The following is a 27,605-nucleotide window of genomic DNA, read 5'->3' on the forward strand; positions in this document are numbered from 1 at the left end:
TAAAGTGAACCTGGCTTCCCCATTGACCTCACTTGTCAGAAGGTTGCAAAAGGTGATCACATGACTCCGAGACATTGCAACCATCATAAATATGAGTCAATTGACAAGTGTCTGAATTTTGACTATATGACCACAGGGATGCTGTAACAGTTGTAAGTGTGAGAAATGGTCATATCACTTTTTTTCCAGTGCTCTTGCAATTTTGAATGGCCACTAAATGATCTGTTGTAAGTTTAGGACTACCTGAATTACAATTTGGTAATGACTATGGAAACCTTTGGGTATTGTCTTTTTGGTGAAGTTTTGAGAAGGAATGCTAAATGCTAATTCTGCCCTGAGATGTGACTTCATTTTACAAACTTAAGGTTTCGATTAAATATCCATTTCTCCCATGTATTGATGGAACAGTTAATAAAATAGTGTTTCATTTCTATAAGAGGCATTTTAAAGAATGTCAAAGATTTTGGTGTCTTTTACATAACTACTACTCTCAAAGAGCCTTGTGAGATCATGCCTCTTATTGCCATATAGGAGGAATCCCAAGGATAATTTAAAGCACCCTGCCCAAACCTGGTGCTCTTGGGATGTGATGGAATTTATCATGCTGGCTTGAATTCTAAGAGTCTCCCACAGGAGGGACACTTGGTTAGGGAAGGTTGGTATATAGCAATGATGGCGAACCTATGACACGGGTGCATGTGTGTACAGGCCAGCTAATTTTTGGCTCACACAGAAGCTCTGGGAGGGCGTTTTTAGCCTCCAGAGAGCCTCCAAGGGGATGGGGGAAGGTGTTTTTACCCTCCCCTGCCTTCAGGAAAGCCTTTGGAGTCTTATCTGCTGGCATATGAGCTGTTGCCCTAGCTCTGCTCCAAAGTGCATGTGTGTACAGGCCAGCTAATTTTTTGGCTCACATAGATTCTGGGAGGTTGGCCCATACACTTTGGCCAGATAAAGGAAAGCTATAATAAATCATTTCTTTGTTATTGAAACAGCTTAATCTCAAGTTATGCAAAACAAACACCATATTGTGCCTGTACAATATTGTTTTATCGCTTGTTGTGAGCCGCCCCGAGTCTTTGGAGAGGGGCGGCATACAAATCTAATAAATTATTAATTATTATTATTATTATGTATTTGCAGCATGCAAACCTATCTCCTTCTATAAGGGTGGAGAAGGAAAGTAAGGAATTAAAAGCATATTTATGACTTTCTTCTATTGACCAGTGTTTCCCAACCTTGGCAACTTGAAGATATTTGGACTTCAACTCCCAGAATTCCCCAGCCAGCGAATGCTGGCTGGGGAATTCTGGGAGTTGAAGTCCAGATATATTCAAGTTGCCAAGGTTGGGAAACACTGCTATAGACCCTTGCTGTAGCATTTTCACTGAATTTAGTGTAATTCCTGCCAATATTATTTCTTTATCCTTAATCTCTTACTGAATGCTAGATATAAAAAAGACATTCCCTAGTAGTTATTAACTTGCAAGACTTCGAGACAGAAACATTAATTTAAACAATTCCACGCCCCCACCTTGAACTTCTTGGCCTTGTCTGAATTAGAAAAGATTGAACTGCCTCCCTCCATCTGAACTTCTGGGGAAGAGACAAAGAGAACAATAGGGGAGCTCCTATGTTAGACAGATGCTATGCCTGGAATAGCCAGGCAAAGAAAGCCTCTTAAAACTTACATAGCTGCTTTCTTTATCCATGCTTTGCTGGAAAATATTCATGCTCTAATTATTTCCAATTATGGTTCAGTTGGATGCTAACATGCCATATAGATCCCCTATGGAGCGAGGGGGAGGTCCATACACATACAAGCTGGAGGAATATTGTGTCTCTGTATAGCCAAATTGTGCCAATCAACATGCAAGCAGAAAGAAGGATTAGCTGACTTGTTAGAATAGCAAGCAGACAGATAGGACAGGATGTTCCCTAGGATTGGGAATCATAACCACTTTACTGTGACTTGGCTCTGGTATTGTATAACATCCACCTCCGGGAACAGTATAATAAGATTGAATGTCATCATTGATCTATTAATCCACTTACTGCTAATCAAATAGGGAACATTTTCATTTTGCCGTATTAATAAACTGTTCCTATCAATTACTGTAAGCACCTGGGTAGCGAACAGCATAGCAAAATGGAAACAATAATGAGAACATCGGTGCAATGCCATCCAGGATGAATGGCTACAATTGAGCTGAATGTGCATTGGAATTCAATTCAATTCAGTTTATTAGATTTGTATGCTGCCCCTCTCTACCATCGTTTTAACAGCCTTACAGAACCGAAGGAGGAAACTCCCTCCAGGAAGGGGTGGGTCAGAATGCAGGAGATACAGTGAGTAAGGATTGACGCTCAGCCCATCCTCAATGCACTTCTCATGAGGAAGGAGTCTCCACAGGATGTGTCTAGCAGTTTAGACTATACAAGAGAGGGAATTTAAGTTCTGGTAGGTCATGTCTTAGGTAATCCAGTGCTGTACCATAATGGGCTTATTTACCTTTAAGAAGCAGATTTATGTCTACAGGTAATAAGCTATCCTTTCTAATCTATTAACCAGTCCAGGGTTTGATCATGGGAAGGAGAGACCTTATTTAGGTTATTGCTAAATAGGTAAATCCCATGAGCCTTGACTCTGATATTTCTTGGTTTGTATGGTATTCGATGTGAAAACTGAAGTATTAGGTCATTTTCCACCCCTATTCCCAAATCTCAGTGTCAGAATTGAGCATTTGAAAGGTTGATATGAGACTCTTAGAAAATTTTGCTTTAATGTGTTGTAGAATTAGACTAATTTTTAAAGCTCAGTCTAGTGGCATCGTTGTTGATTATTCACAAAAAAATGCTAAAATTGAAAAGTGGAGTTCATTAGATTACTGATTATGTTCAGTCCATAACTTCTTCTGTTATTATTTGGGAGAGATTTCTGTTTGGAGAAATGATGACAACTTATGTCATTAATAGTGAATGACATGGCCCCAAAAGTCTGATTTTTAAAGTTTTGCTTACCACAGGTCAGAGACAGATGAGCAAAATACTCATGGCTTCTTCTGACAATTCTTAGTTTGTTTTCTCTTTCTTCTGCCAGTATTTGTAAGAAATATGGAGAGTGCAATAGTAATAAGCCATTTTACAAGGAGTCAGGAATTGCAAATCATGTTTTCAAATTGTAGATTTTAGCTCCAAAAATTGCTTTCTCGGGATGAATTCATACATCAAATTGTCACTATGGCTTAGTGTAAATACATAAAAGCTTCCTAATATTTCTAACTTCTAAATAAAATTCATATGCAAAACTAATAAAAGCGACTAAAATGTGCCTGCGTGTACATACATTTCTCTGTATAAGATATTTCAAAGGGTCTATTTCATGAGAAACAACTGAATATTAAAAATTGGTTTGATTTTGGAGACTTGATTTTGAAAATGTTTAATAAAAGGCTCCTTCAGCATTTTAGAAACCACCTATGGGGGTATCTTCTGCCTTTAATAATGCTGAAATATTAGTTGAATTGTGCCTGCAACTGATTAAACTACCTTGCTTTCTCCTGCAGAGTCAAATCTGCTCCTGAGTTAAGGAGCTTTGATCGCTCTGCTTGGGAGAGGGAGATAATTTATGAGCATTTAATTGAGTCTGACAATTGTCCTTGGAGGACAAATGGGACAAAGATGGCATGGCATAGCTTTATGTGGCTTCCTTTTGCAGCTTGAGTCTTTTGTCTGGGTAGATATGCTTGTTCAGCAGGATAAAGCAAAATTTATCTTTGCCAGGAATTTATTTAATACATCAGTTATTCCCACAGTAAACATTTAAAACATTTAGAACTAGAAATACCTTGGCTTATTTTCCTAAGCTGTTAAAGTAATGCATTTTAACTGGAAATAAAATAATTTATAGTATAATAAATACTATAAAATATCAATTTTATTGTATTTATAATATAAATATAATACCGAATGCCAGGTACTAATGATGGAACTGAATTAACGTTCTACGTAGATGACACTGCAGAGATGCAAACAGACTACAGTGATCCCTCGATTTTCGCGATCTCGTTCTTCGCGAAACGCTATATCGCGATTTTTCCCACCCGATGACGTCACTCTCTTCCTTCCTTTCTCATCTTTCTTTCTCTCTCTCTTTCTCTATCTTGCTTCTTCCTCTCTCACACTCTCTTCCTCCCTCTCTCATCTCTTTCTTTCCTTCTCTCTCTTTCTCTATCTCTCCCCCTCTTGTGGGCGGGCGGCGGGCGGGCATCAGTGAGGAAGACCCAGGGAAGGTTCCTTCGGCCGCCCAGCAGCTGATCAGCTGCTGGGCGGCCGCAGCAGCAGCGAGCAGACGAAGATCGGGGTTTCCCCGCCACCCACGCAAAGGGGAAACCCCGATTCGGCTCCTCGCTGCGCTGCGGAGCAGATCAGCTGCTGGGCGGCCGAAGCAACCTTCCCTGGGTCTTCCCCGCCGCCACACAAACTTCACCATCTGCGCATGCGCGGCCATGAAAAAAGGGCACGCATGCGCAGATGGTGTTTTTACTTCCGCAACCCTACATCGCGAAAAATCGATTATCGCGAGGGGTCTTGGAACGGAACCCTCGCGATAATTGAGGGATCACTGTATTTCAAGTTATGGAAAAGGCTTCCAGAATTTCTCATCTGCAAAAACTGGTTCAAGAATATTTGGTGTGGGTCATTTTGAGTTTAGTATTGCATCCGTTGTATTTTTTCCAATGAAACATAATTGGCTATGTTAATAGAATAGAATAGAATTTCATTGGTCAAGTGTGATTGGACACACACAAGGAATTTGTCTTGGTGCTTATACTCTCAGCGTACATAAAAGAAAAAGATACATTTGTCAAGAATCATGTGTTACAACACTTAATGATTGTCATAGAGGTCAAATAAGCAATGAAGAAACAATATTAATAAAAATCTTAGGATACAGCACACTAAGCCGTAGCTTATGGTTTACTAATTACAGTGGCTGGACTTATGTAGCATGGTAAACTATTAGAATTTAACATGTGAAATTACCATTCTAAGAAGTTATTTTTTGTTGCTTTCTTTGATTAATTTACTATATAGAATGCAGATAGATTCAAATGTTGTTATAGGTACGATTTGCAATTTGCATCTGTCAGGCACCAAAAACCAAGTAATTAAGTGATTTCCTTTTATTGCTTCTTACTTATAGGCAGAAATCTTCCCAAACTAAAGCAACTACTTGTTATTAGTAAAGATATACTTTTAAAGATATACATTCTAGGAAGGAACTTGCTTGCTCCTCTTTCTCCCAGTCAAACTATCTAAATTTTGCTTGGTTCTCTGGAATGCAGCCCCTCTTTCCTGGAAATCCAGACTACATTCCACCACATCTTCACGTCAATGGAATATTTATTACCGTTTTCAAAAATTATTGAAGTTTGCACATTGGGTTCTGTGGGCATCTCCTTGGATCTCTGCCAGGCTCCCTGCCCCAGCTGATTTTTTTTTTAAATAAAAAATTAAAATAGAAAGGTGCATATTGTGATATTTATTTATTTATTTATTCAATTTTTATGCCGCCCTTCTCCTTAGACTCAGGGCGGCTTACAACATGTTAGCAATAGCACTTTTTTAACAGAGCTAGGCTATTGCCCCCACAATCCGGGTCCTCATTTTACCCATCCTTCCATCGGAAGGATGGAAGGCTGAGTCAACCTTGAGCCGGTGCTGAGATTTGAACCGCTGACCTTCAGATCTACAAGTCAGCTTCAGTGGCCTGCAGTACAGCACTCTACCTGCTGCGCCACCCCGACTCATTGAGTATTGAGTACTACTGTCCAATATATTTTAAAATCTAATTTAAATTTACTTAGGAAATAAAAATTGTGTGTGGCTGTAGTCTAGTGAACTTTTATCAAGCAAAAATAACTTCAGTAGCATCATGGATGGTCAAGAGAGGTCTACGGAGCAAGCTCACTGGTTCTTTCTCAATAAATGGGCTCTTCTGGCTTCCCATGCTCACCATAGCATCCATTTCTAAATGCTCAAATCATGATGTGAAACTTGCATAGCTGGCTCTCAATCTACATCCCAAAGTGCCTGTGCTTCTCACATGTTCTAAGTTCAATTCTCTTGCTTTTTGTTTTCTCCATAGTGATATGTTCCGAGCGGGTTGAGAAGATCACCAAGACATATCATGACATAGATGCGGTGACCACCTTGCTGGAAGAGGTACCCTTCACCAATTGTTCTTTCAGAATCTTAAGTCAAAACATTGTGCAGCCTGGTAGAGTGGTAGGAAGCTCAAAGTGGTCTTGGTCTTTCCTAACAGCTGATCTTTGTGGCTGTTAATTATGGCATGGGTAGGAAAAATTCCACAAGAAAGGTTTTCGTTTAGAGTGGATGTGGAGACATAAAGAGGAGAATAAATTGGTTTAGGAGCAGCGAGCATCGAAAGATCTAAAGTTGTTGAGAAGGTGATGATGGTAGCAACCAAATAGCATGTGTGATGAAATGAAAGCCTATCGAGTGAAATTCTGCTCTCCTGTCTTCCCTTTTTCACAGAAGGAAAATGATTTGGAGTTAGCAGCCCGCATTGGGCAAGCACTGCTCAAACAAAATCGGAGTTTATCTGAACGCAACGAGTTATTGGATGAGCAGCTAGAACTAGCAAAAGAAGAGGTAAGGAAAAAAGTCTATTCTGCATGTTAAAAAGGGGAGAAACAAATAAATATTGGGGAATGGTAGGTTTTGAGTTTGTTTTTTAAAAAGACATTTGGAGAGTCAAATTGGAATTATTTGATGCTGACTCAGAAGATATCCATAGTAGCTGAATGCTAGTTTAAGGTTTTATAGCTCCCTGTCTTCTTGTTTATATCTCATTTCATTGTTTCTCCTAGAACAGTGATGGCGAACCTATGGCATAGGTGCCACAGGTGGCATGTGGAGCCATATCTTCCAGCACGGGAGCAGTTGCCCTAGCTCAGCTCCAACGTGCATGTGTGTGCCAGCCAGCTGATTTTTGGCTCACACAGAGGATCTGGGAGGGCATATCTGGCTTCCAGAGAGTCTCCTGGGGGATGGGATGCATATACGATAGCACGCACCCATGCTCTTTCAGCACCCGAGGAAAAAAAGGTTCGCCATCACTGTCCTAGAATATGGACAGCCTATTGACTGCTCTATTTTTCCCTATCTTCAATTATCTTTACAGTAGTTTGTATATAGTTTAAGGTGGGAAAGCAATTGGTTAAAGAAACATGGTTCACAGTCAATGAGGGTTTGAATTTGGGTCTTCCAAGACCCTAGTCCAATGTTCAAAACTAGCCATTTCCAAGCTGCTGCTCACCCAATGTACTGGCTAGAAATTCTTGAAATTGCGAGTTCCAGTACATTTGTGGCACTCCATTTATGGGAAGGCAGGGTTATAGGGTGTTAGACTGGCACTGGGGAGAAGCAATCCATCCTCATCCATGGAAGCTTCTCTCAGTCCAATTAAACTTGCAGAGGTGGTAGTGTGGGGAAAATGGAAAGAGGAGGGCAGAGCTATAAGAGTTTGTGTTCCTGAACAAAAGGTGGCATACAGATTTAACAAGTAAATGTATGCCATGCATTCCTGAGTGTGCCAGAATACAGGTAACCCTTAATTTTCAGCCATTCATTTACTGACCATTCAAAGTTTCAACAGCACAGGAAAAAAGTGAGTTATGACCAATCCTGGCACTTAGACCATTGCAGCATCCCCATGGTCACGCCATCAAAATCTGGACGCTTGGCAACCGGCCTGTATTTACAACAGCAACATCTTGTGGTCATGGGTAATTCTTTGCAATCTTCCCAACAAGCAAAGTCCATAGTGCATTCATTTAACAATTGCATATGAATTCGTTTAATTGCAGTGATTTGCTTAACCTTGGTAGAAAGGATTGTAAAACTGGTGACAGTTTACTTAACAACTATTTTACTTAGCAACAGAAATTCTGCCCCCAATTGTATACTTTCCTGCAGTTGAGCAAATAAAAAAATATTTATCTGAACTTTTTATGTTTAAAACCCAGATAGCTCAGTTGAGACATGAAATAACGATGCGGGATGACCTTCTCCGCATGTTTACCAACAGCACTGAAGAGAGTGAGTCAACTTCCACCATTTCTACCCCGTGAGTATTTAGGCAATGGTGTAGGGTGCTCCTTCTCTCCAATATATCCCTTGTAGAGAAACATCAGTGGGAAATGATGGCAGGAACTGGGTGGGGCATAAAGTAATTCTCCAGTTCATTTAGGATACCCATGTTACACCAACACTCCGCAGTCTGCATTGGTTTCCGATCAATTTCTGGTCACAATTCAAAGTGTTGGTTATGACCTATAAAGCCCTTCACGGCATCGGACCAGAATATCTCCGGGACCGCCTTCTGCCGCACGAATCCCAGCGACCGGTTAGGTGCCACAGAGTTGGCCTTCTCCGGGTCCCGGCGACTAAACAATGTCATTTGGCGGGACCCAGGAGAAGAACATTCTCTGTGGCGGCCCCGACCCTCTGGAACCAGCTCCCCCCAGATATCAGACTTGCCCTCACCCTCCTTGCCTTTCGCAAGCTTCTTAAAACCCACCTCTGTTGTCAGGCATGGGGGAATTGAAATTTTTCCCTTCCCTCTAGGCTTATAGAATTTATACATGGTATGCTTGTTTGTATGATTGGTCTCTTAAATTGGGGTTTTTTAGATTATTTTTAATATTAGATTTGTTACATTGTCTTTATTGTTCTAAGCCGCCCCGAGTCTTCGGAGAGGGGCGGCATACAAATCAAACCAAACAAACAAACAAACAAATACCACAACAATCAGATTTGGATTAAATGTGATAATCGAAATGGAGTGATTTTTTTTTTCATGTATGTAGTAGCCAACAAGAGAGTGCCACATCAAGCACAAAGGAATACAAATATTTCTTAATATTAAGTTTATTGTTGTAACCATAGTTCATAATATATAACGTACTACAAAACAGAATAAGCTAACTGTAAAATGTAAAATAAGTAAAAGCAATGCTACAAAAGCAATTGTAGCATTGTAAAAGCAAAACTACAATTAAGAATTAAATACTTCTAAATGTAAATAACAGCAGAACGAAAGTAGCAACTTAATTGCTCACAGTTTCGGACATGTCTGCTGTATGATTGGAATGCTTTGAAAGGAAACCTGTATTACTGGAATGCTTTGTGCGTTTTCACAATGCACAAGGCAGCTTTCATCCACGTGTTCCCTTCAGAAGTGTGTTGACTTCAACAATCATTTTCCGCTAGCTGGCTGCAAATGAAGGTAGTTATTCTATCAAATACAGTACTTCGCATCCCCATACACACACACACACACACACACACCCGATTGGGTTCTATGGATCATAACAGTAAAGGGCTACCAAAATTTTTACTACCACACTGTGGGCGTGGATTATGCATTTTCTTTCAACATCTTTCAGTGCAAACTGGGTGCTCTGGGATGGAGCTCCATTTTTACTACCACGCTGGTTCCCCCCTGTCTGGGCAGTAGCCCACCCCTGGATAACAACAATTAACTGTAACTTGAAATTATACATTGCACAATTGCAGTGTTCGTGTCAGAATGTAAATACAGTATTCATTTTGCACAGGAATTTCAGCTGGAGGAAAAGTGTTGTCCAAGCATTTCTTCTCACCTCCATCCCAACCCCCCTTTTCTCTTATCCTGTCTGGGGATTAAGCAAGCTGTTGCAATGGATTAAGCAGCTGGCATCTGAGACAGAAATTGTCAACAATGTCAATTTCTCACTCAGCTGTATTTTTGATTATAGGCAATCCCTCACTTATGTCCATTTAATGATGGTTTGAAGTTACAACAGCCTCAGAAAAAAATACGACATGTCAAAATTAGCACTGTTGGCCGTCTTGCAATTTAGGCACTTGGCAGTTGGTTTTGTTCGATAGTTGCAGTGACTTATTGTCACACGTTCACTTTTTCTGAGGTTCACATTCGGTTTGTGACAAGCAAAGTCAGTGGGTTAATGACCACATGATTTGCTTAATGACCACAGAAAAAATGATTGTAAAATTGAATTCCACTGAGAAGGCTCTTCCCCTGGGGCCCGCCAAACATATCCAGTTCTTGCAACCAGAAGAAGAATGCAACCGTTCTTCTTCTTCTTCTTCTTCTTCTTCTTCTTCTTCTTCTTCTTCTTCTTCTTCTTCTTCTTCTTCTCCTTCTCCTTCTCCTTCTCCTTCTCCTTCTCCTTCTCCTTCTCCTTCTGATTTGTATGCCGCCCCTCTCCGAGGACTCGGAGTGGCTCACAACAAGAAACAGTACAAATCCAATACTTAAAACAATATGTTTTAGCTCCAGTCTTCTAATCACCTTTGTTGCTCTTCACTGCACTCTTTTTAGGGTCTCTGCACTCTTTCTAGAATCAAGATATATTGGTTTATTTAATAACCACCTTTAATACAGATCTGTATGAACCAGTCCCTGATGGGCAATGGGTCTCTAACCTTTTGAGAAGGTGGTTGTCTAGCCCAGTTTAAGTAACTAAACCTTCAACTTTCTCTGTGCAAAGCTTAATTGTGTCAACGGCTCCATCTTCTTTCTCCTCTGCTCAATGTCCCGCTTTTTCTCCCAATAGGTTACGAAGGAATGATTCTTCCCTGTCTTTGCAGCAGGGATTGCAATATGATCTTCTTCAGCAGAAACTTAAAGGGTTGGAAGAGGAGAACCAGAAACTGCGTGCTGAAGTAAGACTTAGCTGCCTATTGTGTATGTATGTATGGTCGCCACACCCAGCAGTGTACTGTAAGAGGAACTGTTTTCTTTCTATTGTTTGTTTTTAAATAGCTTTTCCCCATACACTAAAAAAGATGACTTGTGTGCATTTTATAATAAATTATATTTGGTTTCAAATGGCTGGATCCCAACAGCAGCATAAAACTGAATTTCAAAGATTTTGATAGTTTGGAATCCACAAATACTTTTATTAAACCAAAGGGTGCAAGTTTCTACATCACTAGAATTCTCTCACTAGATGCAAATTTCTGGAAAGTTCAATCTTGCACATTCTAATTGCATGTACAGTGCCACAAGTCTTCATATTTCCCTCAAATCTGGCAAGCAAGACCTCAATCAAATCAAAGCTAAGTATTTATTTATTGGATTTGTATGCCGCCCCGAGTCTGCGGAGAGGGGCGGCATACAAATCCAATAAATAAATAAATGAATGAATCAATGAATCAATCAATCAATCAATCAATCTTGTTCTACAATTTGGGGGATTCTTCAGAAAGAATTTGCTCCAGCCTCCTATTTATTACAATGTCCAATTTTGCAGGGTTTTTATCTTCGATTAGATGCCACCAATACTCTTCAAACACTGTAAGGATATGAGATGCTCTCTAAGCTTCTTTGGTTGCTGGCAGATGTATTCTCAGTCAGCTAGTAACTCCATCAGTTCTTTTCCATTGGAACTTTAAGAATATCCTAGTAAACCAGCCATATGGCCATATGGGGATGGGTCAATAGAGTCTTTGAGCCATATGGTCCCTTAATCCCCTTTACAGGGACTCTAAGGTAAGTCTCATTTATCCTACCCTGAAGATATTACTAGGCAAAAAACAGATTTTCTATTTGTTGCTCCTCTTATTTGATAAAAAGCCATGTATTTTCATCCCAAATTGTCTTGTGTTCACCTCTATATGTGCTATTTATTGTAGTTAAATATTCTCATTATCATTTCTTTACATATAAGTTGTTTTATTCATTATTGTATTTTTATCCCTCTACTTTTATATTTCGTTCTTGTTCCTTGTCATAGATCTTATATTTAACACTGCTATTTGACATATATGCATATTTATACTTATGTTCTATATTTTACAACACTGTTTTTTGGCTTTATGGCTGTAATAAAGGAATTAGATGGGGTTTTTATTTTCTCCAAATATTGTACCAAGAGTCTCAAACGGTAAATCTCTTGTCTTTTCCATCTTAGGCTACAAACATTGCTACAGAAACATATGAATATGAGGAGCAGGAACAGAAACTCATGCTTGATTGTGTAGAACAATTTTGTAAGTTTTTATCTGGAAAGAGAAACGATGTGGGGGGAAATAGGCGCAATCTCTTAAAAGTTTTAAAGTTCTTCATTTTGGGGTATAAAAGATAAATGAAAATGGATTGAATTAAAATTGACTTTATAATCTACCGATCTCCTGTGACGTGCTTTGAAGTAAAATAATCATTTCATTTATCTTTCAAATGCTCCCAATTGATTAATTCTTCTACACATTCCCATCTTGTTTTCAGGTGGCTGCCCTGCCAACGGTTTTTCGTAGTATTAATCCAAAATGTTTGGTTGGGGAAAGTTGACACAAGCCAACCCATGAACAGTTTTGGCTATGCCTGATATCAGTAACAGTAAAATTATCCATATCTCCCTATGAGTAGTGTTGGGTGAACCCAACAATGTTCGGGTTTGGCACCCGAATTTTTTAAAAAGTTCGGGTTCGGCACCTGAGCCTGAACCGGAACTTTTTCTGAACTTTTGAGTTCGGCGCTTGGGAGAGAGCACCAGGAAGCACCGCCACCCAGCTGTCACCTTCCGGAACAGCCGGGGTACTTCCCGGTGCTCTCCCGAACCCCAACCCGAACTTTTGCCAAACTTCCGGGTTTGGTGTTCGGGAGACCGCAGAGAAGCGCCCCGGCTGTTTCTGAAGGTGACAGCTGGGCGGCGGCACTTCCCTGAACAGCTGGGGAGCTGTCTGCTGGTCAGGAGGTGCAAAAGGAGGTGGGGAATCCCACGAGGGGATTCCAGGGGCGGAGCTTTGACGTCACTGGTATGTCCTTCCTGCAGTCCCCGTTTCAGCTGGCCAGGAAGGACGTCTCAGTGATGTCAAAGCTCCGCCCCTGGAATCCCCTCGTGGGATTCTCCACCTCCTTTTTTGCCTCCCAGTGTTGCCGTCCAGCTGTCACCTTCAGAAACAGCCCAGAAGTTCGGCAAAAGTTCAGGTTCAGGAAAGCGCCGGGAAGTGCCCCGGCTGTTCCAGAAGGTGACAGCTGGGCGGTGATGCTTCCTGGCACTCTCTCGAGCCAGAACCCGAACTTTTGCTGAACTTTTGCAAAAATTCGGGTTCGGGTTCGGTACGAACCTGAACTTTGCAGGTGCAGTTCGCCCAACACTACCTATGAGGACATTGTGGCTAAGTGGCTAAGACGCTGAGCTTGTTGATCAGAAAGGTTGGCAGTTTGGTGGTTCAAATCCCTAGACCCGCACAACGGAGTGAGCTCCTGTTACTTACCCCAGTTTCTGCCAACCTAGCAGTTCAAAAGCATGTAAAAATGCAAGTACAAAAATAGAGACCACCTTGGTGGGAAAGTAACAGCATTCTGTGTGTATTTGGCATTAAGTCCTGCCGGCCACATGATGATGGAATCTTCATCAGATAGTGCTGGCACTTTGACTTAGAAATGGAGATGAGCACTACCCCCTAGAATCGGGAATGACTAGCACGTATGTGCGAGGGGAACCTTCCTTATATCTCCCTATTAAGATGTGTGTGCCACCACAAATGCATATTTGCATCAGCAAATGATTGTACCTAGCTGATCTTGCTGGACTTAGAAACTAAGCAAACCTATGCTATATAGTTGTTAAAATAATCCCATTGTGTGAATTCAACTGTGGCTATCTTGGAGCCAACTTTACATGCTTTGTAAAAGGGTTTCAATTTCAGCATGAACCCCAATTGCCTCCTGTGTATTTGAAGCTTTCTTCCCAGTGTAATAATACATTATAATCACATGCACCTACAGCATAGAATTAACTATTGGACAAGTGAAAAGGAGCTCAAACTGTGTATTCTTCCAATAGTCTGGGTGCTTGAAAAAGCATAAAAAGTAGGGAAAAAGAAAACAAGTGTCACCCATTGCTGAGCAATGCAGAGTATTCTTGAGTATTTAAGAAGCTGCTTTATATTCCAAATAATAATAGTTTTATTTCGTCTCTTTTAGCTGATAGCAGCCAGCAAGTTATCCTGATTTCTGAGGAGCTGGCTCTCAAGACGGAGGATTCAATCCGCCAACAGGAGGAAATTAGCCAGCTTCTAGCACAGATTGTAGAGCAACAGCAGAAGTGCCGTGCGGTAATAATAATAATTATTAATAATAGTTTATTAGATTTGTATGCCGCCCCTCTCTGAGGACTCGGGGCGGCTCACAACATAAACAGTGTTCAAATCCAATTTTAAAATACAATTTAAAACCCTTATAATAAAATAATCACACAACCAATCAAAGCATACACCAGCCTTGACAATTGGGGTGTGTGTTAGGTTCCCCATGCCTGGCGGCAAAGATAAGTTTTTAATAACTTACGAAAGGCAAGGAGGGTGGGGGCAGTCATAATCTCTGGGGGGAGTTGGTCCCAGAGGGCCGGGGCCGCCACAGAGAAGGCTCTCCATCTGGTTCCCACCAGATGACATTGTTTAGTCCAGTGTTTCCCAACCTTTTTTGAGCCGCGGCACATTATTCACACTTACAAAATCCTGGGGAACACTGGAGAGGGGTTGGGGCGTGCAGGGGGGGCGAGCGGGGGGAGGGGCTAAAAATGTTTGGACAAAAAAACCCTCTCTTCCTCCCTTTCGCCCTATTTCTCCCCTATCTCTTTCTTTCCCTCTTTCTCCATCCCTTTCTTTCTTCCTTCCTCTCTTTTTTGCTTTCTCTCACCCTCCTTCCCTCCTTCTTTCTCGCTTTCTCTCTCTTGCATTCTTTCTCTCTCACTTTCTGTCTCTCTTGCTATCTCTTTTATTCTTTTTTTCTCTCTCCCTTGCTTTCTCTCTCGCTTTCCTTCTCTCTTCCTCTTTCTCTCTTGCTTTCTCTCTAACCCTCCTTTTTCTCTCTCTCTCTTTTTCTCTCGTGCACCATGCCGGCAACATAGAGAGAAAGAGAGAGCGGGAGAGAGTGGAGGGCGGCTTGCCGGTCCGCGGCCCCCTGGATCAGTGGCCCCGCATGGCCCCAGTGCAAACTCCGCCGTTGCCTCCGCCTCCGCCTAAGAGGCAGCAGCCACATCCAACCCTTTGCCCTCTCAAGTGTCTATGGCGCTCAGCGCCAGGCCACGCACCGCCTCCGCCTCCGCCTCCCGGTACCCCACCCGACTTGTAGAAACGGGTGGTGGGGCGCCACGAAGGGCGGCACTTGGAGGCTACCACGGCACCGTTGTCATCACGGCGCAAAGCCACGCAGTCCCGGATCGCTCGCTTCTCCGGCCAGCAAGCCGGCTGCCTGGGAAAATGGTGCGCCTTTTAAACGCACGCTTTTCAAAGGCGGCGCTTTCCCGGGCAGCCGACTTTGCTGGCCGGAGAAGGGAGCGATTCAGGACTACGTGGCTTTGCGCCACTTCAAAAATTTCTGCGGGGGGTGTGTGTGTCCTAATGACTGTGCGGGCGCACGCCCACGCAGCTTAGAAACAACAGTGGCCGGCATCCTCCCACCAAGCCCCAAAAGTTCACTTCCCGTCACCGCCAGGGAAGCTCCAGCCAGGCCGGGCTCGCGGCACACCTGGCCATGTCCCGCGGCACACTAGTGTGCCGCGGCACACTGGTTGGGAAACACTGGTTTAGTCGATGGGGACCCGGAGAAGGCCACTGGGACCTAATCGGCCACTGGGATTCGTGCGGCCGAAGGCGGCCTCGGAGGTAAGCAGAGGAACTGAGCAAATTTAGCCAGCTTTGGTTCTTTATTTCTTTATTTTATTGATTTGATTTATATAACTTCCCATCTTGCAAACAAGACTCTGAAGAGTTTATAATAATTATGAAGAGCTGTGCTAGTTATAATGCAATGCTGCAGACTACGTCTGCCTTGAACCTGGTTTGAATTGTATCAGGCTTAAGGTTGACTCAGTCTTCCATCCTTCCGAGTTCAATAAAGCGAGGACCCAGATTGTTAGGGGCAAGTAAACTGCCTTTATAGCACTATGAAGTGGTATATAAGTGCTATTGCTATTATAAATAAAGCTAAAAAGATATTGCAGCTTTAAAAAATATATAAAGCCATATTAACACTATATAGGTCGTCCTCCACTTTCAACAGTTTACTTAATAAACATTCAAGTTCCAATGGCGCTGAAAAAAGTGACTAATGACCATTTTTCTCACTTATGACTCTTGCATGGTCACGCGATAGAAATTCAGGCGCTTGGCAACGGCCTCATATTTATGATGGAGTCATGTGATCAGCTATTTTGACTTTCTGACAAGGAAAGTCAATGGGGACATCCTACTCACTTAACAACCGTGTTAGCAATTTAATAACTAATTAAATTAAACAAATTTAATTACTAAGTTTAATTAAAGCTAATTAAAATAACCAAGTTACTAGTTTAATAACTGCAGTGATTCACTTAACTGATGTGGCAAGAAAATTTGTAAAATGTCTCAGCAAATTTCTCAGTAACATAAATTTCAAGCTCAGTTGTGGTTGTAAGATGAGGACTATCTGTATAACAGTAGTGAGGTGCAAAAACAGCCAGCAACATTCAACATAGTCATTGCATAGGCTCCGCTGCACATCCAAATCCTGAACCCAGTGACATAGCCATGTCTTAAAGGCCTTAGGACAGTCAGTACAAATGGGGCCAATCTGGTCTTTGGGAGTTGACATTCCAAAAACCAGGTGCCATTCAGAAAAGGCTTTCCATCTAAGTCAGTGATGGTGAATCTTTTTTTCCTCGGGTGCCAAAAGAGCGTGGCCGCATGCTATCGCGGATGCGCAAGTGCCGATACCCATAGTTCAATGCCTAGGGAGGGCAAAAACAGCTTCCCCTGGCCCCTGGAGGCCCTCTGGTGGCTGGAAAATGGCCTGTTTCCCAACTTCTGGTGGGCCCAGTAGGCTCGTGTTTCACCCTCCCCAGGCTCCACTAAGGCTTCCCAGGAGCTGAGGGAGGGTAAAAACGCCCTCCCCCATCCTCACGGAGGATCTCTGGAAGCAAAAACACCCAGAGTCTCTGTGCAGCCAAAAATCAGCTGGTTGGCACACACAGGCTTGTTGGAGCTGAGCTAGGGCAATGGCTTGAGTGCCAGCAGATATGGCTCCGCGTGCCACCTGTGACACATGTGTCATAGGTTCGCCATCACTGATCTAAGTCCTGTCACACTCTAGCAAACCCAGGGTTTGTTTGTTTGTTAATTAAATTAAATTAAATTAATTGCCCACTCCTGTATCAGCCCAACCAGTTTGGCTAATGGCAAAAGCCTGTGGATCATGTAGTTACAGAATATCTGGAGCATCATTCACCTGTCCCCAGACAAATAAAACATTCCTTCCAATTTGAGGGTTTTTTAAACGATATTTGATGTACAATTTTCAACTAGACTGATTTCTTAATGACTTTGGACTAATAGAATTGTTTATAAAACTGGAGCCATTGTTCTTAAGGAGGTATTCTGCTTGGCTCTCTTGTGAATAGAATAGAATGGAATTTGAACAGTGCTTTTTATAAGAGGCTACTGGATTTTCTGCTTTTCTTTGAAGACATTTCGCTTCTGATCCAAAAAGCTTCTTCAGCTCCCGAAGCTTCTTGAATGGGAAGCAAAGCGTCTTCAAAGAAAAACCAGAAAGTCCAGTTGCATCTTGAAAAAGCACTTTGGGGACAACCATATCCTGGATGACTGAGAATCTCCATATACAAAGGGAATGGAATAGAATTAGGAATAGGAATAGGATACTTTATTGGACGAAAGTGATTGTACACAGAAATAATTTTTTCAGCATTACATAAGGTCTCAGTGTTCATACAAACAACAAAGTAGTATAATTGTAAGATACCAAAAAGAGAAGATAGTAGAAATGATGGCAAGGGATTAGTAAATCAGTCATACTTTGAAGGTAAATATACTTAGACATAAGACTGTATTGTGGATATTAGGTGGAAGCAGAGTGATGGCTTGAAGGAATTAACTGTCTCTGTGTTATTTTGGCAAATAAATACTCTATAGAGTTGTGGTGTCCTGAGGCAAAGGATTGAAACTGTTTATGCCAGTTTATGGGAATAATCATGCATTTTGAAGTCTTTATATTGAAGTGTAATTATCTATCTATCTATCTATCTATCTATCTATCTATCTATCTATCTTTGTATCTATCTATCATCTATCTATCTATCTGTCTGTCTATCTATCTATCTATCTATCTATCTATCTATCTATCTATCTATCTATCTATCTATTAATTATTTCATTTGTGTGCCGCCCCTCTCCGCAGACATTGTAAACTATGTTAGGTACATGCATTATGGTGAATTTTTTTTTTTTTCATAAGTGTGTGTCTTAAATAATTTATTATAGCACCCAAGTTACTCATCTGGAAAAAGATAAATAACCTTAGCTTTGGAAACCTATTGACTGATTTCCCCCCCCCTCCCTTTCTCCCCAGTATTGTTCAGAAGTGGATCAATTGCAACAGCAACTCGCTGCAGCCAAAGAAATCCAATTGCAGCTTGGCAGAGAGGTGGGTCCCTGAGCGGCAAAGCGGGGAGAGAGCTGGTTGCATGGAAAAGATAGCAAGGAGCTCAGCTTTCCACAAATGAATCCAAATAGCTTTATGGCAACACATTATAGCTTTTTGTACAAAGAGTGATTGGTGTCTGAGTGTGCGAGAGAGATGGAGGGGGGGTGGATGAGAGAGTCTGAATAGAGTTGACCATTGGGGGATTTGGGGGGCCACATTTTAAAAAAATAAGCAATGCCAAGGCAAAACAGGTAGTTGGGGCAGAATAGAAGTATGATTTAAAATTATATTAATACTTAATTCCATCATTTCCCCACTTCTGCTCATCCTAATTATATCTGTCTTGTTTAAATTGGCAGAAATTTCTGAAAGAAGAAACATCCATCCATAGAAGTATGCATGCACAAAAGAAATTATTATTGTAGTAATCATTTATATGATATGCTAAGATGCCTTAGTTAGGTATGAGTCATTCTTTGTCAAGTGGACCAATTTTCAGAATCTTCTCCACTCGACCACCTTCAAATTCAATGAAACTTTGTACATATATTCCTTATGGTATAAAACTGAGGTGTGCAAATATGGACTTAAAATTTTTCACACCTCAGTTTTATACCATATGGAATATATGTACAAAGTTTCATTGAAATTCAAGGTGGTCCATTTGACCAAGAATGACCTATATCTCATTTCTGTAGTCACCAGGTTTCAGCCATTGCTAAGCAAAAAGGTGGAAAAACAATAATTGAAGCTTAAATTAGATCCCTTCACATAGCAAAAATGTCAAAAAAAAATCATTGATCACTCAGGTGACATCTGGAAATGATGATTCAGCTGTAACTACTCATATTACATTACCCTCAGCAGGAAAACAGCACTCCATTGCTGCATGATTTTGGCTCACAAAATGGTTTAAAATAGTGTCTCCCTTTACTCACTTGGCTTGGCCCTATTAAATATGAGGTTCCTGACTTTTTTTTCTATTCTGTGGTATCGTTTCAGCTCCAGGACACACAGGAGAAATACATAGAATGTGAAGCAATGTTGCACGAAGCTCGGGAAGACATTAAAAATCTTCGCAACCGCAGTTTGCCCAACAGCACTATCCATCACAGTTCTCCCACCTTCTTGCCCTTGGTAAGGAAAGATAATGCATACATAGAGGATAAGGAATTAACTGTATCTTCCTAATTAACTGTTTATTATTTATTTATTTATTAGATTTGTATGCTGCCCCTCTCCATAGACTCGGGGCGGCTCACAGCATACAATAAAACAATTCATGACAAATCTAATAGATTTAAAAAAACATTTAAAAACCCCATTATTAAACCAGACATACACACAGACATACCATACATAAATTGTATAGGCCCGAAAGAGAAGGGGGGGGGGAATGCCTCAATTCCCCCATGCCTGACGACAGAGGTGAGTTTTAAGGAGTTTACGGAAGGCAAGGAGGGTGGGGGAAGTTCTAATCTCTGGGAGGAGCTGGTTCCAGAGAGTCGGGGCCACCACAGAGAAGGCTCTTCCCCTGGGACCCGCCAGACTGTATCTTGATGTATCTTTTTTATATGTTGTAAGCCGCACCGAGTCCTTGGAGAGGATTTAATGTATTTGTGTGTATAAATGTAGAATATATAATACATATATAATAGGAGGATACGATGCATATACACAAATAGGATGCATATGTAATCTAGAGCCAGATTGGTGTACATTGTCAGGCAGCAGGCTAGGAGCTGAGATACTGTGATTTCTAGTTCTGCCTTAGGCATGAAACCGGCTGGAGCCAGTTCCTCTTTCTTTCAACTCCAAGATGCAGGCAGTGGTGAGCCACTTCTGAAATTTTGCCAAGAAAAATGCAGCTGCCGAAGTCAAACCACCAAAACAAAGTAAAAATGAGAATGTGATTCAACAGAAAATAATCACACACACAAACACACACACACACACAAGCATGAGGATTCTAGGATTCACACTTGGTAGGATGAAATTTGTGACAGGAATGTACTGATAGAAGGATATAAACTATTCAAAAGAAACAGACCTACCAAAAGAGGAGGTGGAGTGGCATTATGTTTTAGATATCACTTCCTCTCTACAGATATACAAAAAACCAAGGATGAAAGCCTGCTAGAATGTGTACGCTTGTTTTTTTAAAGAAAAAAAGAATGAGTATCAAAGTCATATACTAGAGATCACCCAACCAAGCAGAAAAAATAGATGAACTTTTTGCTAAACAGTTAATAAATGTATGTAGGAAATATATCCCAGGAGTAATGGGGGATTTTAATTACACAGACATTAACTGGGAGACAAACTCAGCAATAAGGGGGAAATTGAATGGGTTCCTGGCCAGCAACCTAACTTTGTTATTCAAAAGTAGAGGAGGCAACTAGAGGGGCAGTCATAGAGGACCTTATTTTTACTAACAGAGAAGAAGTATAGAGGGAATAGAAGGAAATTTGGGAGTGAGTGACCATGCTATATTAGAGTAAAAAATAAAACAGATACAAATAACAGAACATAATCAAATCAGAGTCTTAAAGCTGAAACAAACTCAGAGTTTAGGAAGGATTCCATGAATGAAAATCTTAAATGCAAAATCAACCCAAGAAGTTTAGGCAACTTTGAAAAATATGATCATAAAAGCCCAGTCCAGCTCAATACCATTGGAAAAACAACCAAGCAAACAAGAAATCCGAGAAAAATCAGTTTGGTTGCATAAAGAACTCTCTTGACTAATTGAAAGAAGAAGAAAAGGATAAATAGAAAAAAATGGAAAGAGGGACCCATAACTAAGACAGAGTATCAACAAACAGCCTGGCCTGCAAAGATGAAGTTAGGAAAGCTAAGGATCAGAATGAGGTAAGACTTGCAACAAATATCAAAAATAATAAAAGGGGTTTCTTTCAACACATACAGTCAGTAAGGGGCGAGTACAAGTGCACTAGAGTGCCTTCCGTCCCCTGTCCTATTACTCTCCTATATCTCCTATATCTCTTCTTCTATTCTTTCATTGATATATTCTATTCCTATATGTATGTGTATGTGTATGTATGTATGTATGTATGTATGTATGTATGTATGTACAGTATATATATATATATATATATATATATATATATATATATATATATATATATATATATATATATATTGTTGTGATTCCGTCTGAGGCCCCTCAGGGAACGGCTGATCCTCTGCCGGCTTCCTGCTCAGAGGGGGAGGATGACGAACAGGAGGTTCAGGCAGACGGGGAGGAGGAATCTCAGGCTGAGGGAGAGGGAGGACAGCCAGAGTCCCCCGAGAGGGAGCTCTCCCCAGCAAGCAGCCTGGATTCCTTAGATGAAAATGCACAAGCAATAATCGATCTCCGGCAGAGAAGAGCAACACAACGAAGGGGACAATTAGCCAGGTACTTTCAGCACTAAAGAGGCAACAGCTGGGTTTGGGTGTGGTGCTCTCTGGAAAGGCTGAAAAGGCAGACCCACCCTTCCTGGCTTGTGGAGTATTATCTTTGGGAGTCCTGGGACCTGGCTGTGATCTTTGGCGTCTTGGAATTCTGGTTTGTGACTTTGAATACTGAAACCTTGGGGGAAAAAGGTGTGGGTGTTATTCTCTACAGTGGTGGGTGTGCCAGCAAGAAGTCTGCTGTATTGTCTGGCCATCAGGACTCTGCTGTGAAGTCTCATAGCCTGCCTGTTGGGAAGAACAGGTTTTTCTCTGTGTTTATTTTTCAAACTATAAAGTGCTTTTGCTTTTACAATCACATTCACCATCTTCAGGCTGTAGTTCCAATCTTTGTGTTATTGTAAATGGAATGTTAGCAACTGACATTTCTTCCTAGTATGTAGTGTGGGGGTGGAGATTTGCTTTGAATGTAGCAAATAGATTGGGTGATCACGTTTCAGTGATCTGATTGGTTGGTGTAATCATAGTTATTAGAAGGAATGACATGGAGATTTTTTTGAAGTGTTTTGTTTAAGGCTGATTTCCAAATATAAAATTCTAAAATCATAATTATTAGAAGGATTGACATGCTGATTATTATGAAGTGTTTATTTTGTTTAAGGCTGGTTTCCAAATCTCTGGCAGGCGGGAGGTATCATCTCTTTTATTTAGACAAAGGGGTCTCCTCTCAATTTCGATAGCTTCTAGAGAAATTCTTCTATATAAATTCTCTGTTTTGTGGAGTAATTTAGTTTTTTCAAAGTCAATTTCGTGCCCTGTTTTTTTAATGTGCTGGACAAGGGAGGAGGTCTTTTCTTGTTTTTTGACTGCATTCACATGTTCTGCTATGCGTTGGCTCACTCTTCGGTTAGTTTGTCCAATGTATGTGGCTGCACATGTTTTGCAAGGGATTTCATAGATTCCTTGGTATTCCAATTGGATTTTATCTTTGGGGCTCCTTAGGATATTAGATATTTTTTGGTTAGTGCAAAATGAGGTTTTGATGTTATGTTTGTGCAGGATTTTACTAATTTTATCCGTGGTGCCTTTGATGTAAGGAAGGATGGTGGTGCCATTGTCCTGTTCTTGATCTTGTTTTTTGGGGGGTGTCTCTTTATTGATTAGGTTTGTTATTGTTTTCTCTTTGAATCCATTAGAAATTAGTACATCTTTGAGTTTGTTCAATTCAGTTTTTAAGTGCTCATGGTCAGCTAAGCGTTTGGTTCTGGTGATGAGAGTTTTGGCCACTGAGGTGATTTGTGCGGGGTGGTGGTGTGAGTGTGCATTTAGATAACGGTTGGTATGGGTTTTCTTTTGGTAGATAGTATGTCCTAGGCTGCCATTGGGTTTTTTATAGACCAGTACATCTAGAAAGGGAAGTTGATCATTGATTTCTGTTTCCATAGTAAACTGTATTTTGGGGTGTAGGCTGTTGAGATGTGTGAGGAAATTGTCTAGTTTTTCTTTACCATGTGGCCAAATTACAAAGGTATCATCAACATATCTCAGCCAAAGTTTGGGTTTGTATTTGGCTTGCTCTAAAGCATTATTTTCGAAATATTCCATATAGAGGTTGGCTATGACAGGTGATAGAGGTGATCCCATGGGGGCTCCCTCTATTTGTTTATATCTTTGTTCATTATAGATGAAGTATGTATTGGTCAGGCAGTGGTTGGTAAGGTCTAGGATATATTTGGGGGGTTTGTGTTTGTCCTGGATAGCTGTCAAGGCTTCTTTAATAGGTATTTGTGTGAACAGGGACACGACATCGAAACTTACAAGTAGGTCATCGGGTTGTAGGTTTTGTTTTTTAATTATTTGTATAAAGTGGAATGAATTTTGAACATATGAGGTAATAGTTTTGTATATGGTTGAAGGTATTTGGCTAAAAATTTGGCAAGGTTTTGTAGAGGGGAGCCTATAGAACTGACTATTGGCCTGAGAGGTATTCCTTCTTTGTGTATTTTTGGAAGGCCATAGAGTTTTGGACATATGGAAGATTTTTCTCTGGGGATGATTTTTTGCTGGATTTCTTCGCTGATGGGAGAGGCCTTGATTTTAGATTTGGTGGTTTTTTCTAGGTAGGTGGTAGGATCTGTGCTTAGGAGTTTGTAGGCTGGGTTTTGTAGTAGATTTGTCATTTTTTCTTTGTAGTCTGCTGTATTCATCACTATAGTGGAGTTTCCTTTATCGGCTGGGAGGATTATTATTTCCTGGTTTTTCTTCAGATTGATAAGTGCATCTCTTTCTTCCTGTTGTATGTTGCTTTTAGGAGGTTTACTAGAGCAGAGAATATTAGTGACTTTAAGTCTGATTTTGTTAGCAGTATCTGGGTTGATTTTATTTAAAGTTGTTTCAATTCCACATATGATGTTTTCAGTTGGTATGCGTCTTGGAGTTATTGCAAAATTAAATCCTTTTGAAAGAATATTGGTTTCTGTAGTGGTGAGTATCCTGTCTGATATGTTATATACTGTTTTGGTCATAAGTTGTTGTGGAGGGCTGGGTTTTTGCTGTACCTCTAGTATTTGGAGTTTCTTATTATGTGTGTCTGTCTTGTATTGGGTTTCTGTTTCTGCTCTCCAGATTGATATTTGTTTGAATTTATCCCAGAGTATAGGGTGTATTTGGTTGCTGATTTTAAGGTGAAGAGAGAGTAGACTTTTGTTGATTTCATCAAGTATGAATCTTTTTTTGTGGAGTTCATTTCTGATTAGGGCTAATTCAGTTCTTTTTAGGATCCTCTCTATGGTTGGGGTTTTTGGGTGGAATTTTAGTTGGAAGTATTTGGGAATTATTTTTTTGTCCCTGCAGTTGCGTAGGAATGTGAGATCACATAAGATGGAGGCTTTTCTGACTTCAAGTTTTTCAAAGGTCCTAGTCAGTAGGAAAGTGTCCTCCCCGTAGAGGCAAGATATTTGTTTTTGTAAATTTTCACGGGTATATGTATGTAGATTGTTCTGAGTTCGGGTTTTGCCCTGTGTAATGTTTTGCATGTCTATGCGACGTTTCGGCGAAATCACATTCACCATCTTCAGGCTGTAGTTCCAATCTTTGTGTTATTGTAAATGGAATGTTAGCAACTGACATTTCTTCCTAGTATGTAGTGTGGGGGTGGAGATTTGCTTTGAATGTAGCAAATAGATTGGGTGACCACGTTTCAGTGATCTGATTGGTTGGTGTAATCATAGTTATTAGAAGGAATGACATGGAGATTTTTTTGAAGTGTTTTGTTTAAGGCTGATTTCCAAATATAAAATTCTAAAATCATAATTATTAGAAGGATTGACATGCTGATTATTATGAAGTGTTTATTTTGTTTAAGGCTGGTTTCCAAATCTCTGGCAGGCGGGAGGTATCATCTCTTTTATTTAGACAAAGGGGTCTCCTCTCAATTTCGATAGCTTCTAGAGAAATTCTTCTATATAAATTCTCTGTTTTGTGGAGTAATTTAGTTTTTTCAAAGTCAATTTCGTGCCCTGTTTTTTTAATGTGCTGGACAAGGGAGGAGGTCTTTTCTTGTTTTTTGACTGCATTCACATGTTCTGCTATGCGTTGGCTCACTCTTCGGTTAGTTTGTCCAAGCCAACGCATAGCAGAACATGTGAATGCAGTCAAAAAACAAGAAAAGACCTCCTCCCTTGTCCAGCACATTAAAAAAAACAGGGCACGAAATTGACTTTGAAAAAACTAAATTACTCCACAAAACAGAGAATTTATATAGAAGAATTTCTCTAGAAGCTATCGAAATTGAGAGGAGATCCCTTTGTCTAAATAAAAGAGATGATACCTCCCGCCTGCCAGAGATTTGGAAACCAGCCTTAAACAAAATAAACACTTCATAATAATCAGCATGTCAATCCTTCTAATAATTATGATTTTAGAATTTTATATTTGGAAATCAGCCTTAAACAAAACACTTCAAAAAAATCTCCATGTCATTCCTTCTAATAACTATGATTACACCAACCAATCAGATCACTGAAACGTGGTCACCCAATCTATTTGCTACATTCAAAGCAAATCTCCACCCCCACACTACATACTAGGAAGAAATGTCAGTTGCTAACATTCCATTTACAATAACACAAAGATTGGAACTTTGATGGTGAATGTGATTTCGCCGAAACGTCGCATAGACATGCAAAACATTACACAGGGCAAAACCCGAACTCAGAACAATCTACATATATATATATATATATATATATATATATATATATATATATATATGTGTGTGTGTGTGTGTGTGTGTGTGTGTGTGTGTGTGTGTGTGTGTGTGTATGTATGTGTATGTATGTGTATATATATATATATATATTCTATTCCTATATTCTATATATTCTATATATTCTATTCCTATATATTCTATTCCTATATCTTCTATTCCTATATCTTCTTTTCTATTATTTCTTAGATATATTTTACTATGAGTATCTCCTCTATAACCTTCATCATGTATTTTACTATGTGTATATTGATATATACTCACTAAAACCCTCATTGTGTATTGGACAAAATAAATAAATAAAAATAAATAAATAAAACAAGAAACAAGTTATAGAGGCAATCAGTTCATCAATGGGAGAAGATAGCAAGGAAATTACAGGCAGTAGAGAGAAAATAGAACTGCTTAATTCATTCTTTGCATCTGTCTTTAGAAAATACAACTCAACCTACCAAAAGCAGAACGGCAAAAGACAGGCTAGGAATGCAAATTAGAACAATAAAATAAGCAAACATAAGGTAAGACAACACCAGTCAGCTCTAGGTGGATTCAATTCACCAGGTCCTTACAGGTTACATTCCAGAGTTCTGAGGGACCTAGCAGATGTGATCTCTGAACCATTGAACCACATCTTTCAAAGTTCTTGGAGCATTAAGTACCTGAGGAATGGAAAAGAGATGATATGGTTCCCATCTTCAAAAGAAAAAAGAAAAGAAAATAGATCCAAGAAATTATAAACCAATCAGCCTGACATCAATACCTGAGAAGATCTTGGAACAAATTTGCAAACATGTAGAAGCATTGACCAATAGCCAACACGAGTTCATAAAAAACAGATAGGGCCAAAACCAAATCTTATTTCATTCTTTGATAAAGGGACTAGCTTAGTGTATCAGCAAAATGCTGTGGACATAGTACACTTAGATTTCAATAAGGCATTTGGCAAAATAGATTGCAACCTACTTCTCGGTAAACTAGAAAATTGTGGGATAGATAGCATCACCACTAGATGCTATCAACTAAACAATGTCGTTTGGCAGGACCCAGGGGAAGAGCCTTCTCTGTGGCGGCCCCGGCCCTCTGGAACCAACTCCCCCCAGAGATTAGAATTGCCCCCTCCCTTCTTGCCTTTCGTAAGCTTCTTAAAACCCATCTCTGTCGTCAGGCATGGGGGAACTGAGATATTCTTTCCCCCTAGGCTTCTACAATTTATGTATGGTATGTTTGTATGTATGATTGGTTTTAAAATAAGGGTTTTTAGCTGCTTTAGTATTGGATTGTCGCATGTTGTTTTTACCACTGTTGTTAGCCGCCCCGAGTCTATGGAGAAGGGCGGCATACAAATCCAATAAATAAATAAATAAATAAATTTGTAACTATCTGACAAACTGTACTCAACTTGTA

General features: G+C 40.3%; 1 protein-coding gene across 2 annotated transcripts in view; it reads left to right on the forward strand.

Moving 5' to 3' along the window:
- HAP1 (huntingtin associated protein 1) overlaps nucleotides 1–27,605 on the forward strand; it is a 105,385-nt gene that overhangs the window by 58,185 nt on the left and 19,595 nt on the right. For both annotated transcript variants that reach the window (XM_070729898.1, XM_070729897.1), the window contains 8 exons: nucleotides 6,149–6,225; nucleotides 6,559–6,675; nucleotides 8,052–8,152; nucleotides 10,647–10,755; nucleotides 12,006–12,084; nucleotides 14,024–14,154; nucleotides 18,443–18,517; nucleotides 19,520–19,654. In XM_070729898.1, coding sequence (XP_070585999.1) covers nucleotides 6,149–6,225; nucleotides 6,559–6,675; nucleotides 8,052–8,152; nucleotides 10,647–10,755; nucleotides 12,006–12,084; nucleotides 14,024–14,154; nucleotides 18,443–18,517; nucleotides 19,520–19,654 — 824 coding nt within the window. The remainder of the gene's footprint in view (nucleotides 1–6,148; nucleotides 6,226–6,558; nucleotides 6,676–8,051; nucleotides 8,153–10,646; nucleotides 10,756–12,005; nucleotides 12,085–14,023; nucleotides 14,155–18,442; nucleotides 18,518–19,519; nucleotides 19,655–27,605) is intronic.

Source organism: Erythrolamprus reginae, chromosome Z (assembly GCF_031021105.1).
Source record: "Erythrolamprus reginae isolate rEryReg1 chromosome Z, rEryReg1.hap1, whole genome shotgun sequence".
NCBI lineage: Eukaryota > Metazoa > Chordata > Lepidosauria > Squamata > Dipsadidae > Erythrolamprus > Erythrolamprus reginae.